This window comes from Pseudophryne corroboree, chromosome 2 (genome assembly GCF_028390025.1).
Source record: "Pseudophryne corroboree isolate aPseCor3 chromosome 2, aPseCor3.hap2, whole genome shotgun sequence".
Lineage (NCBI taxonomy): Eukaryota > Metazoa > Chordata > Amphibia > Anura > Myobatrachidae > Pseudophryne > Pseudophryne corroboree.
The window spans coordinates 380,660,407-380,675,932 of NC_086445.1; the positions used below are offsets into that span (position 1 = coordinate 380,660,407).

The 15,526-nt window shown below is 42.1% G+C and overlaps 1 protein-coding gene across 3 annotated transcripts in view; it reads right to left on the minus strand.

Annotated features, from left to right (window-relative positions):
* Positions 1 to 15,526, minus strand: part of NALCN (sodium leak channel, non-selective) — a 1,296,054-nt gene that overhangs the window by 294,334 nt on the left and 986,194 nt on the right. For all 3 annotated transcript variants that reach the window (XM_063953246.1, XM_063953245.1, XM_063953244.1), the window contains one exon: positions 13,350 to 13,491. In XM_063953246.1, the coding sequence (XP_063809316.1) occupies positions 13,350 to 13,491 (142 nt within the window). The remainder of the gene's footprint in view (positions 1 to 13,349; positions 13,492 to 15,526) is intronic.

Genomic DNA, 15,526 nt, shown 5'->3' on the forward strand with positions numbered 1-15,526 from the left:
ATCATACATTTCAGTGATATTATCTAACAAATTTGCAAGCGCAGAGATGTATCTATAGTTCATCACTCCTCGAGCGGTGCAAGTGAAATCTAGCGCAAGTAGAACCTGAATCCCAGTGGATTCATGGATCATGTCAGAGGCCAAATGCTCTGTCCTCTCTGTCAGTTGCCTTTTAACTACGTGCTCGTAATGGGTGTGAGTATAAGGAGCTTGGGCACCACGGTGTATATCTTTCATTTTGTCATGTGATACAGTTATTACTTCAGGCAGTACTTTTCCAATATAACACAATCCTTCTGAGTTTGGGGCAAGCCGCTCATACGCCTTTCTCCCGCAAGTGAAATATGCATCATCGGGGAGAACATATGGGACTGAATATGTCATTACCATGTTACACATTTTCCATGTGAACTCTCCTAACCCTAATTCTCCCATCTGTCTAGTACACGTATCTGTTTGTATGATATGTGCCCAGTATCCTGGTGATACCTCTCCAACTCTCGTAATCCTACTTCCTAGGGTATACCTATATCGGAAAGATTTTTCTCTACTGGCTATGTGGCGTATGAGCTCTGTATCTGTAGGCATTCTATCTATATGAAAAGGTCATGGTTTGGTTACTCCATGACACTTCCCAATTTCCCGGCTTTCGGGGATTGGAGATGTTAAAACATAATAGGGACCTATCCACATGGTATTGGTGGAGCTTCAAACTAGGAGGGCTGGAGATATTAAACCTCCTGTCCACCGGTCTCCCACCCTTTAGCTCAAGTACCTCCCCTACCGTTAAAGGAAATGGTACTAGCCCTGATTTGCTATGACCTTGAGGTACTTGAGAGCATACCCAACAATCTGTTTGATTTAATACACTACCCACTAAGGAGTGATAGTCACTCAATGGATGCCGGTCCATATGGATATTAAAACTGGATTGGCATTTCTTTATGCACCCATCCTCAATGACATTGTTACAGAGCCGACAGATACAGTTTTCTTCAGCTAACAATCCTTAAAAGAAAATGTTTACAGATAACATGGCTGCTGGATCGTTTCCGGTACTCGCCTTTGCTTGGTGATTGGGTTGTTATTGGAAATTTACACCTCCATCTTTATCATCAGAACCCATTCCAGGACCTCTCTCGACCACCATGGTACTCTCGCCGGAACAGACTGCTCTGGTCAACATCATGGTCAACAGGAAAATCCGGATCACAGTCTCTTGGGGCAAGTCCATCTTACAGGAGGAGAAAAGAAGAAATTTGTAATGGGGGTACAGGAAAACAGTTAGAGGGGGAGAGAAACTTGTTACGATAATTAAGTTCTCTAGTCTTGTTGTTCTTCTTGTTCTGCTGTCATCTCAAAAAGGTGCTGTCTCTCAGTCTTCCAAACGAACATTCCGGTGATGCAATATCTCTTCCAAACCAGCGATCTTTCTGTAAGGAGCAAAAATCTTGCATTACCATTTGTCTAACTGAGGTGTGACATACCATCTTTAAAACATGAAAGCATGAGTGAGAAGAGAGAGAAAACAACAACAGCAAAAAAAACAAAAGAGAGAGAACAATTCATATATGTATATATATAACATAACACATCAATAAACAACAACAGGAAAAAAAACATTTTTCAAACAAACAGTTTTCAAACATTTTAAAACATTTCAAAACATTGTCAGATCATCAGGCTGTCATATCTACATGTCTAATGGTTTCCTTGCGCAGTCCCTCCCCCCAGCACTTCCATATTCCACTGTCTGTATCTGGCCAGAATACATTGATGCGGATAGGTCATGCTGGGGTTTGGTAGACTTCTGCAAAGACCAAGTATATATGCAATGTTTGAATCCTACCAATATTCGTCAGAGATGGGGAGAGAGAAAAAGAAACATTTCACAGATACATTTACAACGTTTCACCCGGTCATTCCTGTGTCTTCAGGGAATGACCTCCCAATTTTATTAACTATAACCTCAGGCTTACCATCAGTCCTAATGATCACCTTTCCTGATTGCACATTATGGGTGTGGTTCAAAATTCTTCCTATATGGTCCCTGTTTATAATTGTGTGTGTTTTAATTTTGCTCATTTCTTGGTCTAGGGGGTCTGACTTTATGTGGGTTATTACAGTTGCTGGCATAATGCCCTTCTCTTTTACAAAGAAAACAAACCCGGGGCTTCTTCCAAGTGTCAGTGACCTGAGGTTTTGGTAGATTTGTTGCCTCCTCAAACGCTCGGATGCTCATCACCATCAACCGCTTTCTCTGTGCTTCCCTGCTTCCTTGGATATCATGGTTATGTTGTTGTCTAGGGGATTGATATGACTTTTGTATTCCTCTTGATCTACAATCTCTCGCAAAGTGTCCTTTTTTATGACAATTGTAACAGACTTCCACATTTAAATTTCTCGCAGGGGTTTGGGGCTTATGCTGGAGTGGTCTTGTGGTTAGGGCCTGTATGCTTGCGGCCATTAATTTATCACTTTGTGACTCTCTGTATCTGGTGATATTTCGATCAATATCAATAGCGGCCTCTCTTAATGCGGCCACCGAGATATTTCTCCAGTTTGGGTTGGTGGTCTGTACCCTTGTACTCAATACCTCCTTTAAACCATTCATTAATACCTTAACCGCTATTTCTCTATGCTGTGCGCATGTTTTGATGTCTGTGATCCCAGTGTTCCTAGCCATTACTTGCAGTGCTCGATTGAAATAACTGGAGATACTTTCCCTTTCGTTTTGTCTTATGGAGAAGATTTCATTCCACTTGACAACGGCAGGGAAATATACTTCCAACTGTTGGTTTATCTGCTTAATACATTCCTGATTGTGTTCCTCCGTTTGAGGTACTTCTGTGTCTAATTGACAATCAGTAATAAATGTCGCAGAGTCAACACCGGAGGGCAAACATGCCCTCAGCACTGTCCGCCAATCTTTGTTGGTGGGTTCTGTTGAGTCTCCTAGTTCTTTAATGAACCTTTGACATGCGACTAGATTTTTCCGTGGATCGGGAAATTCGGACATAATTGATCTCAATTCGGTCCGGGACCAGGGACAGCGCATTGCACTGTCCTGGACGGGAATGGTTCCCTGATCGTCAGTCTTCCCATTGGGGACTGTGATCACCCTGACAGGACTAAACTCAATTACATCACCTTGTTTTGGTCTTACAATATGGGGTACATTTGTTTGTGCGTGATATAAAACATTGTACGTACCTGTGGACACGACCTCACCTGACCCTCCGTTAGGGGGTTTGATTATTGCCTTTACCGATTTGGTCGCGTCCACCTGGATGTCTTGTGTGATGGCTGCTGGAAGTGGTGCCGACATCGTGTTGAGTTCACTTTCTTGCTCGTATTCCTGAGGGAAGTTTGACATGGGGTGCAACTTGCACGGGTTAATAGTTGTACATTTAACAGCATTACAATTATCATTGTTATGTTTATTACACTTATTCTTATCATCTATAGTACAGTTGCTAAGTGCGTTTTTATTGTTCAACATTGTGCCTTTCTCCGCAACCATAATCCTCTCCATTGCCACATTTCTCCTCCCAAGATGAGAGTCAGGTATGTCAGTTAGCTCTTTTTGCATTTCACTTTCTTGTTGCCATAACTTTAAACAATCATAATGTTTGATCCGTCTCTTTGCTGGTTCAATAAGACCTATCCTTCTCCTTAGATTTAGTAACACTTCTGGGCTAAAGCTACCTATTCTTGGGAATTTCTCCCCGTCCAGTACAGTCATTCTTTCCCATTCATCACATAAAACCTCTATGTGTGAACCGTATTTTTCACACATTACATACCTGGCCGACCCGATTGGTCGGTTTACTAAATCAACCCGAACCGAGGTTGATCGCCCCCCTACCTGAACAACTGGCCCCCATATCTTGCAGGTGTTGCTTTTCTTCAGCGAACCCTTACAAAAACCAAGATGCCCGGGGCAGGCTGGCGGTGAAGTTTACCGAGTACTCCACTCACTTCTCGCCCACGTTGGCCAGTAACACAATCACTGTATCCAGAGCTGTTGTACCCAACCTAGGGCCCCTGTGAACCTTTATTTACTGGGGCGCGTTCCCCAGCAAGTATCGGTTGTTGGATAGTTCCTGAGTGACCAGCGAACTTCCCTTAAAATAAAATAAAAATTACACAAATCACGTTAGAATGTACAAATAGCGTTTATGACCTTCGTACACAAATAGTACCGGTCAGGTTTACTAATGCACACAATTACGTGCGGTACAATCGTTCAGCACATAAGCAACTAATCTTATGTACGGAGCGACCAGTGGAATCGAAAATTACGGCTGCGAATTCCTTCAGCCAGAGCTTGTATGGCCTATATGGGTGTTGCACCAACCCTTTTAGGTGTTGTGCCTGTGGACTGTATAGCGGACTTCCTTGTCTGCTGTACCTGAACCTGCTGGTCTGCTATGACCTCCTGGTCTGTTACAGTATGACCTCCTGGTCTGCTACACTCTAATGCTCAAATTGTATGTTTTAACCAGGGATGCCTCCCTAGCCACCATGTACGTCACTTACACGTATGTACCTCACGAGAACTCGACTTTTCTTGTGGTTCAACCTCAAAAATTGTAAAAACAAACACTCACTCACCACATATACACTTTTGTTTCTATTTCTGCGCAGAAATTTCTCTTTAGACCAGATGTGTTACAAATTAGGAGAAGGATCTATTAATTTAAATTTCGAATGTTAAAATAGATTTGCGCGATTTATCGCCTTGCGTTATTTACCGCGTTGAAAAAAAATTAACACTTGTGATTTGAGTTACGTGGGCGTACCCGTACGCTCCGTTGCGTAACATACGCTGCGTGCGTCGGCCCTTGGGTTGCGTACGCAAGTCTCAGTCCTTTGTTAGAGACACGTGTACGCAAAGCAAAGATCCACCGTAACACAATTTATACGTTTATCAATGTAGATGATCCTTTATCATCTACCGCGCACCACACTGACTTCGCCTTGTCTCTCAGGCACAGCTGTGTTTGTCTATACTTTAACTATATTACCTTTTTACTCTTAAACTATAAAATAGCAGCAAATCTCTCTTAGCACGTTTATCAACTATAAAACTGGCAAACAGGAGAGTGATATACGAAAATACACAAATGAAAAAAAGAAATGCAGATATATATGTGTGCGTGCGTGTGTACGCAAGACAGAAATAAACAGTTTTAAAAGGACACTATCGTTTTGTTCTTACCTCCGGTTCCCGGATTCCTTCAGCACCCTTTACTAAGAGAAGCAGACGCTTATCCAAACAGCACTACGAGGAATATGATCTCCCGCCCTTTGCTGCTGGATAATGTCTGCTGAAATTACCTAGTGCAGATGTGTGAAGGACAGGACGAGCCCGCAATTGATAAAGCTGAATATTTATCGTATATAATACCCTTTATGAGGTCTAAGAACACTGTACGCTATCTACGTATGAAGTACCGTAAGGGTACGCACGTTGCGTAACAATCGCTTAGCCGTAGTCGAGACGCTCAAGCGTCACGTTCGCTCACGGCCAAGAGATCACAGGCAGGCACGCTATTGGCTGCTGACTAACTTAATGATTCGCTAAAGCGTAGCGGACGCTCGGGACCACGAGGAGATCACCAGCGGCGCTGATGCTCACAATGTTAAACCTTTGTATCTAAACCATAAACAATGTAATATGCTGTAAAACCTTAGTGTATAGATAGAGTGTAAATGCAACACAGTGTAACCTTATTACCTTTAAAGCTGTTCTAGCGTCACCGACGCTCTGAGAATACTTAACACTATAAGAAATACACAGATACCGTGCTCAGGGTCCAACGCCTAATATATATATTATAAATGATATACTTGTAAAAGAATTAATACAAATACAAATCATACACTACAATATAACATAGACTACCTAACCAGATAACTACACAGGAAATATAATACAATTACTATTTAAGAGAAAATAAGAGAGAAAGAGGAGAAGAGAGAGAGAGAGAGAGAGAGATTGGCTCTCAATAACAAGAAGATCAATATAGTTGCGGAGAAAAACTTACGCACAAAGGAAACGATCGCATGCGCCTCTGGACATCCAGCTCCCGATTTTCAGCAATGATAACCGTTGAAGAGTGAGAGCTGGATGTGATCGGCCTGTCTATTTATGCCCCACACACAATGCAATTCAATGGTCCCTACAATCTCATTGTTCATTGGACACAGGAATTCGGCTTCGCATTATAACAAAAGGTCATAGGTTGATTCATACAGGTGGGCTGTGACTGCTTCCAACTGTTCAGGTGGGTGGGATACTGGGTTTCCCGCCGCATGACTAAATAAGTGCAAATACAGTAAATGTTCATAAACTTCTTATGTCCATAACTATTCGCACGAGCGATTAATCCGCTTCAAACCAACACCGGAATATTGCTAATTAAATACTCTTCCGATGGGTACTAAACACCACTGTATTACTCCTGTCTGACCCTTCATATCAAACAAAGAGGGATTTTTCTGTTCACGAACATTCTATATTAACCAAACTTTCAGAATCTATCAAAGGGACCATGATCTACAAAATACATTATATAGTGAAAATATGTAATGATTGAGTCGCACGCTACGATCACATAAACTCTACCGTAAATACGCATACCGTGCGCCTGCGGGTGCCCGCGACTGTGAGTATGCGCACGTACGGGAGAGCGTACGCATGCGCAGCACGGACCTGTGTGAGGTGCGAATATGGTAGTGTGCATAGAGATATTTTTCTGACTTTGACAGTAGTAACATATTCTTCCCATCTCTGTAGTTACACATACTGTAGTACTGTCCTCTGTAGTAACACATTCTCCCCACCTCTGCAGTTACACATAGTGCTGTCCTCTGTAGTAACACATTCTCCCCATCTCTGTAGTAACATATTCTCCCCATCTCTGTAGTTACACATAGTACTGTCCTCTGTAATAACACATTCTCCCCATCTCTGTAGTAACATATTCTCCCCATCTCTGCAGTTACACATAGTACTGTCTACTGTAGTAACACATTCTTCCCATCTCTGTAGAAACATATTCTCCCCATCTCTGTAGTTACACATAGTACTGTCCTCTGTAGTAACACATTCTCCCCCCCCCCCCTCTGTAGTAACATATTCTCCCCATCCCTGTAGTTACACATAGTGCTGTCCTCTGTAGTAACACATTCTCCCCACCTCTGTAGTAACATATTCTTCCCATCTCTGTAGTTACACATACTGTAGTACTGTCCTCTGTAGTAACACATTCTCCCCACCTCTGCAGTTACACATAGTGCTGTCCTCTGTAGTAACACATTCTCCCCATCTCTGTAGTAACATATTCTCCCCATCTCTGTAGTTACACATAGTACTGTCCTCTGTAGTAACACATTCTCCCCATCTCTGTAGTAACATATTCTCCCCATCTCTGTAGTTACACATAGTACTGTCCTCTGTAGTAACACATTCTCCCCCCCTCTGTAGTAACATGTTCTCCCCATCTCTGTAGTTACACATAGTGATGTTTTTTGTAGTAACACATTCTCCCCATCTCTGTAGTAACATATTCTCCCCATCTCTGCAGTTACACAGAGTACGGTCTACTGTAGTAACACATTCTTCCCATCTCTGTAGAAACATATTCTCCCCATCTCTGTAGTTACACATAGTACTGTCCTCTGTAGTAACACATTCTCCCCCCCCTCTGTAGTAACATATTCTCCCCATCCCTGTAGTTACACATAGTGCTGTCCTCTGTAGTAACACATTCTCCCCACCTCTGTAGTAACATATTCTTCCCATCTCTGTAGTTACACATACTGTAGTACTGTCCTCTGTAGTAACACATTCTCCCCCCCCCTCTGTAGTAACATATTCTCCCCATCTCTGTAGTTACACATAGTGCTGTCCTCTGTAGTAACACATTCTCCCCACTTCTGTAGTAACATATTCTTCCCATCTCTGTAGTTACACATACTGTAGTACTGTCCTCTGTAGTAACACATTCTCCCCACCTCTGTAGTAACATATTCTCCCCATCTCTGTAGTTACACATAGTGATGTTTTTTGTAGTAACACATTCTCCCCATCTCTGTAGTAACATATTCTCCCCATCTCTGCAGTTACACATAGTACTGTCTACTGTAGTAACACATTCTCCCCACCTCTGTAGTAACATATTCTTCCCATCTCTGTAGTTACACATACTGTAGTACTGTCCTCTGTAGTAACACATTCCCCCCCCCCCCTCTGTAGTAACATATTCTCCCCATCTCTGTAGTTACACATAGTGCTGTCCTCTGTAGTAACACATTCTCCCCACTTCTGTAGTAACATATTCTTCCCATCTCTGTAGTTACACATACTGTAGTACTGTCCTCTGTAGTAACACATTCTCCCCACCTCTGTAGTAACATATTCTCCCCATCTCTGTAGTTACACATAGTGCTACCCTCTGTAGTAACACATTCTTCCCATCTCTGTAGAAACATATTCTCCCCATATCTGTAGTTACACATAGTGCTACCCTCTGTAGTAACACATTCTCCCCATCTCTGTAGTAACACGTTTTCCCCATCTCTGTAGTTACACATAGTGCTGTCCTCTGTAGCAACACATTCTCCCCATCTCTGTAGTAACATATTCTCCCCATCTCTGCAGTTACACATAGTACTGTCTACTGTAGTAACACATTCTCCCCACCTCTGTAGTAACATATTCTTCCCATCTCTGTAGTTACACATACTGTAGTACTGTCCTCTGTAGTAACACATTCTCCCCCCCCCCCTGTAGTAACATATTCTCCCCATCTCTGTAGTTACACATAGTGCTGTCCTCTGTAGTAACACATTCTCCCCACTTCTGTAGTAACATATTCTTCCCATCTCTGTAGTTACACATACTGTAGTACTGTCCTCTGTAGTAACACATTCTCCCCACCTCTGTAGTAACATATTCTCCCCATCTCTGTAGTTACACATAGTGCTACCCTCTGTAGTAACACATTCTTCCCATCTCTGTAGAAACATATTCTCCCCATATCTGTAGTTACACATAGTGCTACCCTCTGTAGTAACACATTCTCCCCATCTCTGTAGTAACACGTTTTCCCCATCTCTGTAGTTACACATAGTGCTGTCCTCTGTAGCAACACATTCTCCCCATCTCTGTAGTAACACATTCTGCCCATCTCTGTAGTTACACATAGTGCTGTCCTCTGTAGTAACACATTCTCCCCATCTCTGTAGTAACATATTCTCCCAATCTCTGCAGTTACACAGAGTGCTGTCCTCTGTAGTAACACATTCTCCCCATCTCTGTCTGTAGTAACACATTCTGCCCATCTCTGTAGTAGCACATAGTACTGTCCTCTGTAGTAACATATTCTCCCCATCTCTGTAGTAACATATTCTCCCCATCTCTGTATTAACACATAGTACTGTCTACTGTAGTAACACATTCTTCCCATCTCTGTAGAAACATATTCTCCCCATATCTGTAGTTACACATAGTGCTGTCCTCTGTAGTAACACATTCTCCCCATCTCTGTAGTAACACGTTTTCCCCATCTCTGTAGTTACACATAGTGCTACCCTCTGTAGTAACACATTCTCCCCATCTCTGTAGTAACATATTCTCCCCATCTCTGTAGTTACACAGAGTGCTGTCCTCTGTAGCAACACATTCTCCCCATCTCTGTAGTAACACATTCTGCCCATCTCTGTAGTAACACATTCTGCCCATCTCTGTAGTTACACATAGTGCTGTCCTCTGTAGTAACATATTCTCCCCATCTCTGTAGTAACATATTCTCCCAATCTCTGCAGTTACACAGAGTGCTGTCCTCTGTAGTAACACATTCTTCCCATCTCTGTCTGTAGTAACACATTCTGCCCATCTCTGTAGTAGCACATAGTACTGTCCTCTGTAGTAACACATTCTCCCCATCTCTGTAGTAACATATTCTCCCCATCTCTGTATTAACACATAGTACTGTCTACTGTAGTAACACATTCTCCCCATCTCTGTAGTAACATATTCTCCCCATCTCTGTATTAACACATAGTACTGTCTACTGTAGTGACACATCCCCCCCACTTCTACAGTAACACCTTAAGGGGTAGATGTACTAAGCCTTTGGAGAGTGATAAAGTGGAGAGAGATATACTACCAGACAGGTCCTAACTGGCATTTTTTCAAATACAACCTGTAACATGGCAGTTAGGCAATTGATTGATTGGTAGTTTATCTCTCTCCACTTTTTGTCACTCTCCAAAGTAAAGTACATCTCCCCGTAAGACTCTTAGGGGGACATCTACTAAGCAGTGATAGGAGCGGAGAAGTGAGCCAGTGGAGAAGTTAACCATGGCAACCAATCAGCACTGAAGTAACATCTATAATTTGCATACTATAAAATGTTACAGAGCTGCTGATTAGTTGATGGGCAACTTCTCCACTGGCTCACTTCTCCGCTCTTATCACTGCTTAGTAAATGTCCCCCTTAAAGACACACACATTTCCCTTATAACTTGGCTTTCCATACAGTAGAGAACCTGTGTAATTCATGAGTGTCCCAGTTTAAAGAAATAGTATGGTTAGCCTACTTATAGCACAACATCTCCCATTTACCTTATGTAGTAACACACTCTTGCTTGCTGAAGTAACCCCCCCCCCCACCCCCTCTTTTGCCCCAATTGCAAACATTCCCCCACTCCTGCAAAAACATATTATTTCACCTGTAGCAACACTATTCTGTTGACTGTTGGATGTCAGCATAGAAAAACAAGGTGACAAGATTTGTCTGACCCTTTGATGAAGAAGAAGATAGAACTACATAGCTATGAAAACATTAGTTATAGATACTAAACTTTTATCTACAATGGACCTTGCACTTTGAGGCAAACCCTCCACTGAATATTATATGATCCCTCCCACTAATATGATCATACAATGACTCTTGCCCCCTCCCCTTCTCTCCCTATAATACCTTCCTGCATAATGCTTCTTTATGATCAGACTGACAGTTATGTCCGATTGCGATATTAATGAGTCAGCTTTCAAGATTCAATGTATTTTACATTTCCTATTTCTGGTTTATATTATGTGGCTTTTATGTAGCTTTTCTATTGCATCATTGCTTCATCATTGGTCAGTATTGTATTTGATGGTTTTTTTCTTGTACTGTCGCTAAAAAATGTTTAATAAAATAAATAAAACATTTAAATAAAAGAACAGGAATGGCAATTTTATAATTTTATACTTACTCATTTTCTAAGTCCGTGTATAAGTTTAACATGAATAAAAGTATTACACTTTTTTTATTTGCAGTTGTATAATTGTTTAGGTTATGAAGTTGATGTCTGCTTTTTGTGTGGTTCTTTGAAAGCCTGTATTATTTGTAGCCTTGAAATGAGTTCCCAGAATTCTCTGTACTGACATTTCTTTAACATCCTTCCCACACACTTTTTTACTTACAAACAAATTGCTGTATGTGATGAGTAATCCACCTCTGACACAACACATAATACATTTCCAGCCACACATTACAACAACTATGAATGAAGATTTTGAAAAGATGGCGATTATGGTAATCACCAGAGATTACGAATGGCGATATTAAACACTTCCATGATCAGTATGCATCTGTATTAAGCCACTCATGGCAAATTCTGCTTAAATTCAAATCATTTATTCTATATTTCAGGGTCAAATAACTGATTGTAGAAAAGCAACAATGAATGAATACATGTGTTGTATTGAGAATATTATATCAGTAATTGATTTCCACAAAAGAGAATATGTCAGAACCAATTGTTTTTACAAGTTTCTGGAAAAGCACTACTATAATAGAATTAGTCAGGACTGATTAGAAACTAGTTTAGTAATGGATCCGGTCAAGATCCGGATGGTCGGGATCCTGGCTGTCAAAATACTGATGCCGGAATCCCGACATAACGGAGAATACTAGTACAGGATCCCGAATGTGCTCACAACCCCGGTGTCGGCATACCGACACAAAAAATTCCAAACGTCCCACTGCTGGCACGCAGGAGAGTTAAGCCGCTGGGGGGGTTATGTTTAAGATGAGGGGGGAGGGGGTTAGGTTTAGGCACCACTGAGGAGGGTTAGGGTTAGGCTGCAGGGAGGGAAGTTTAGGGGTCATGGGCCCATTGGAGGAAGGAAAGTTTACTTACCTCTCCCCTGTTGGAATTCACACTGTGGGGATGCCACGGTCAGTATTATGTCTGCCAGAATCCCGACCGCTGGCATTGCAAACCCAACCCGTTTAGTAAGTGTTGCCATCATGACATATGAATGTTTGCATTGAGGGACTACAAACTTAATGCTAAATTACCACTATAAAATTAGAGGAGAAATGGCTTCCTTGATGGAAGGGCCGAAGTTGCAAACGGCGTTATCAAGGGCTTTCTTACACACAGCATCTGCTGTAATAGGCAGCCCAAGTTTTTAACTGGTGCAGTGAGTCTAACAATGGAGCGCTAGGAAACACAGCTGCACGTGGGACCCCGAAGTGGGAAAGGAGCAGTTCACTTATAGGCAGTAATGCAGCATTAAACCTAAAGTGTGAACAAATCATTTGTGTTCACAGATTCTATGTGGCAAAACAAGAAAAGACATCTCAAAATTTAGACGAATATGTGGTGTGTGTCTGCCATCCTGTATCATATAAATACTGTACATCTATATATTTATTTATACATATTGTGATAGAAGCACTAGTAAAGTGATAAATGGATATATGTTTGTCCCAGGTTTCTGGCCTATGTATTTTAAAATCTCAGGAGGATGTATGTGGTTGCTTTGTTGAGAGCTTTTGGACTTTTGGTAAAAGCCATATAATGGTTCCTGGGGTATGTATGTGAGAGAGAAGGGAGGGCTCATCCACGAAGCCCATTTTAGGTCTTTAGGCCTTCAGTCTGAGCAGGCTAATTAGTGCCTGTACATGTAAAAGGCTGATATTAGCTGGGTCAGGGCTTTACTGAGGGTCTCTTTACCTGGGGAAACAGCTAGCAGGCATGTTATGAGACAGTGTGATTTACTGACTGTAAGTACTGTGCTTATGCATGTGTCTGTGGTAGGGGAATTAGGTCCTACCACTCTGAGAGAGGGAATCTATTATGTTTAGTTAGTGCCCAGACACACTAGGATCTATTTGTACTGTATGTTTGTTTTTTCTACTGCACAATAAAACTAACCATGGCTAAATTGCGCTAAAACCTTGGACTGGTGTGCTGTTTTGCTGGCTGCTGTGTGTTTGGAGGTGCTCATCTACAATATTTATACACACATACACACATTTTGCAAGGTGTGTTTTTACCTTTTGGTCAATGTACTTATTTTCCTCAATGCCTGATCGTTTAGAGTGATCACAGGAAGAAGAAGAAGCTGATGGAAGTCTTCTCAGTAAGCAACTTGTGTCCTGCTGTTGTCGATCAATAAATTGCTTCATGAAACTTTCCCTTGGGAAAATAATTAAAAGCATGTAAAAGAATTGTTAAATAGCTACACAAAAGCAAGAATGATAGAAGGTGCTTATGGTCTAATGCAATGGTTCCCAAACGTGGTCCTCAAGGAGCACTAACCCTCCAGATTTTAAGTAGATCCATGGCTCAGCACAGATGGTTAAATCATATTGTCTACTGAGGTACTAATTAAGTCACCTGTGGCCAAGCATGGATATAATGAAAACCTGGACTGTTAGTGCTTCCTGTGAACAGATTTTGGGAACCCCTGGTCTAATGCATAGAGAAGCAACCTGCAGTTCACAAGTTTCTGTACAACTACAAATCTTAGCATACCAGTCCAACCAGTTTATTTCTTGAAAATAATTTTTAAATGTATAGTGTAAAAAATATTCCTGAAACTGTAAATCAATTGTGTTATTGCACACATCCTCCATCAAGCAGACACCTATAAACAATTAGCATCAATAGTTTCTGTATACAGTAGAACCTCTATGGCTTTGTAGAAAGATATGCCACTCAGAGGTGTAGCTAGGTGCCATAGTGCCTGTAGCAGGGGTATGTTTTGGCACCCCCTCCTCTTTACTGAGTTGGGTGAATGTTACATTTGAAAAGAAAAAATATTTGAAAATTCTAAATTGGTCACAGGGCTGGTTCTAGACCTTGTGAAGCTCGAGGTGAAAGTTTCCTTTGGGTACCCCAATGTCTAAAATAGGGACAGTGTGCGCAAAGGTGCACAACAAAAATATAGGATCGTGGCTTCATGGGGGAAGGGGCGTGGCCATAGAATAGTGCCAATTCGAAGTACCCGTTATACACGTTATGCCACACAGTAGTAACCCTTATACATGTTACGCCACACAGTAGTACACCTTATACACGTTACACCACACTGTAGAGTCCCCTATACACATTATGCCACACAGTAGAGCCCCCTATACACATTATGCCACAGTAGACCTGCTTATACATGTTACTTTCCAGCTTCTAATGCAGAGAGAGGTGCTGCAGAATCAGCAGCTGGGGCAGAGAGAGGTGCTGCAGCATCAATGTAGAGAGGGGTATTGTAGCAGCTGAGGCAGAGCGGGGTGCTACAACAGCCGGAGAGAAAGGCGGTGCAGCTTCCGAGGCAGAAAGGGGTGCTGCAGTAGCTGGGACAGAGAGTGGTGCTGCATCAGCTGAGGCAGAAAGAGGTGCTGCAGCAGCTGGGGCTGAGAGTGATGTAGTAGGACAGAAGTAACCCTGCTGCACAGCTACAAGCAGACAGTGAGATATATAAAGAGGACGGGTAGAGCTCCGGCATGTGCCGGCTTTCAGTGTCTCCTGCTGTCGCCTCTCGCCTGCCCTGTTCCCTACCTATTCTCCGAGCCAGTGTGTTCCCCTCTGCGTCTCCTGCTCTGCGGCTGCCTGTGCAGAGGACTGCGGTATATATCGTTTGGGATGGAGGGTCAGGCCATGGCGCCCGGAGCTCGCGCTCCACTGGAGCCACCCTTGCTACACCCCTGATGCCACTTACAACTGTTGCATTGATGAAGGAAACCCTGAGCTACACAAAGTCAGTCATTTATTTTCAGTTTCTAGAGCCAGCTACTACATCTCTCCCGACATCCAGGCAGTGGTTACTTTATTTTTTTTTATAAAAAAAATTACTTTCAAGTCTTATTGAGGTTAAGGCAAAGGAATGAGAGGACATAAACTGCGGCATAGTGGCACAGGCGTCACAGAACATCACATTATACTGTATTTCATAATATGTTTGTGTGGGATTAATAGTTTCAAAAGACATGTGGAATGTGGATTTGTCAATTAAATTTGTCAATTAAAATGCATCATTTTGTGCAACATTGTTCATCATTCCTACAACGTTATATGCTGCTGACACACTGTACTACTGTGTGTGTCCTCCCTTGGGGTGGTATTCAGTATGCCTCCCTTGTATTCCTTTTCAAGCTGTGTGCATATGTGCCTTGTTGTCTGACCTCCACTTTACTTTTCTTAACAGCTGTGCACGCTACTTGATACATATGTGTGC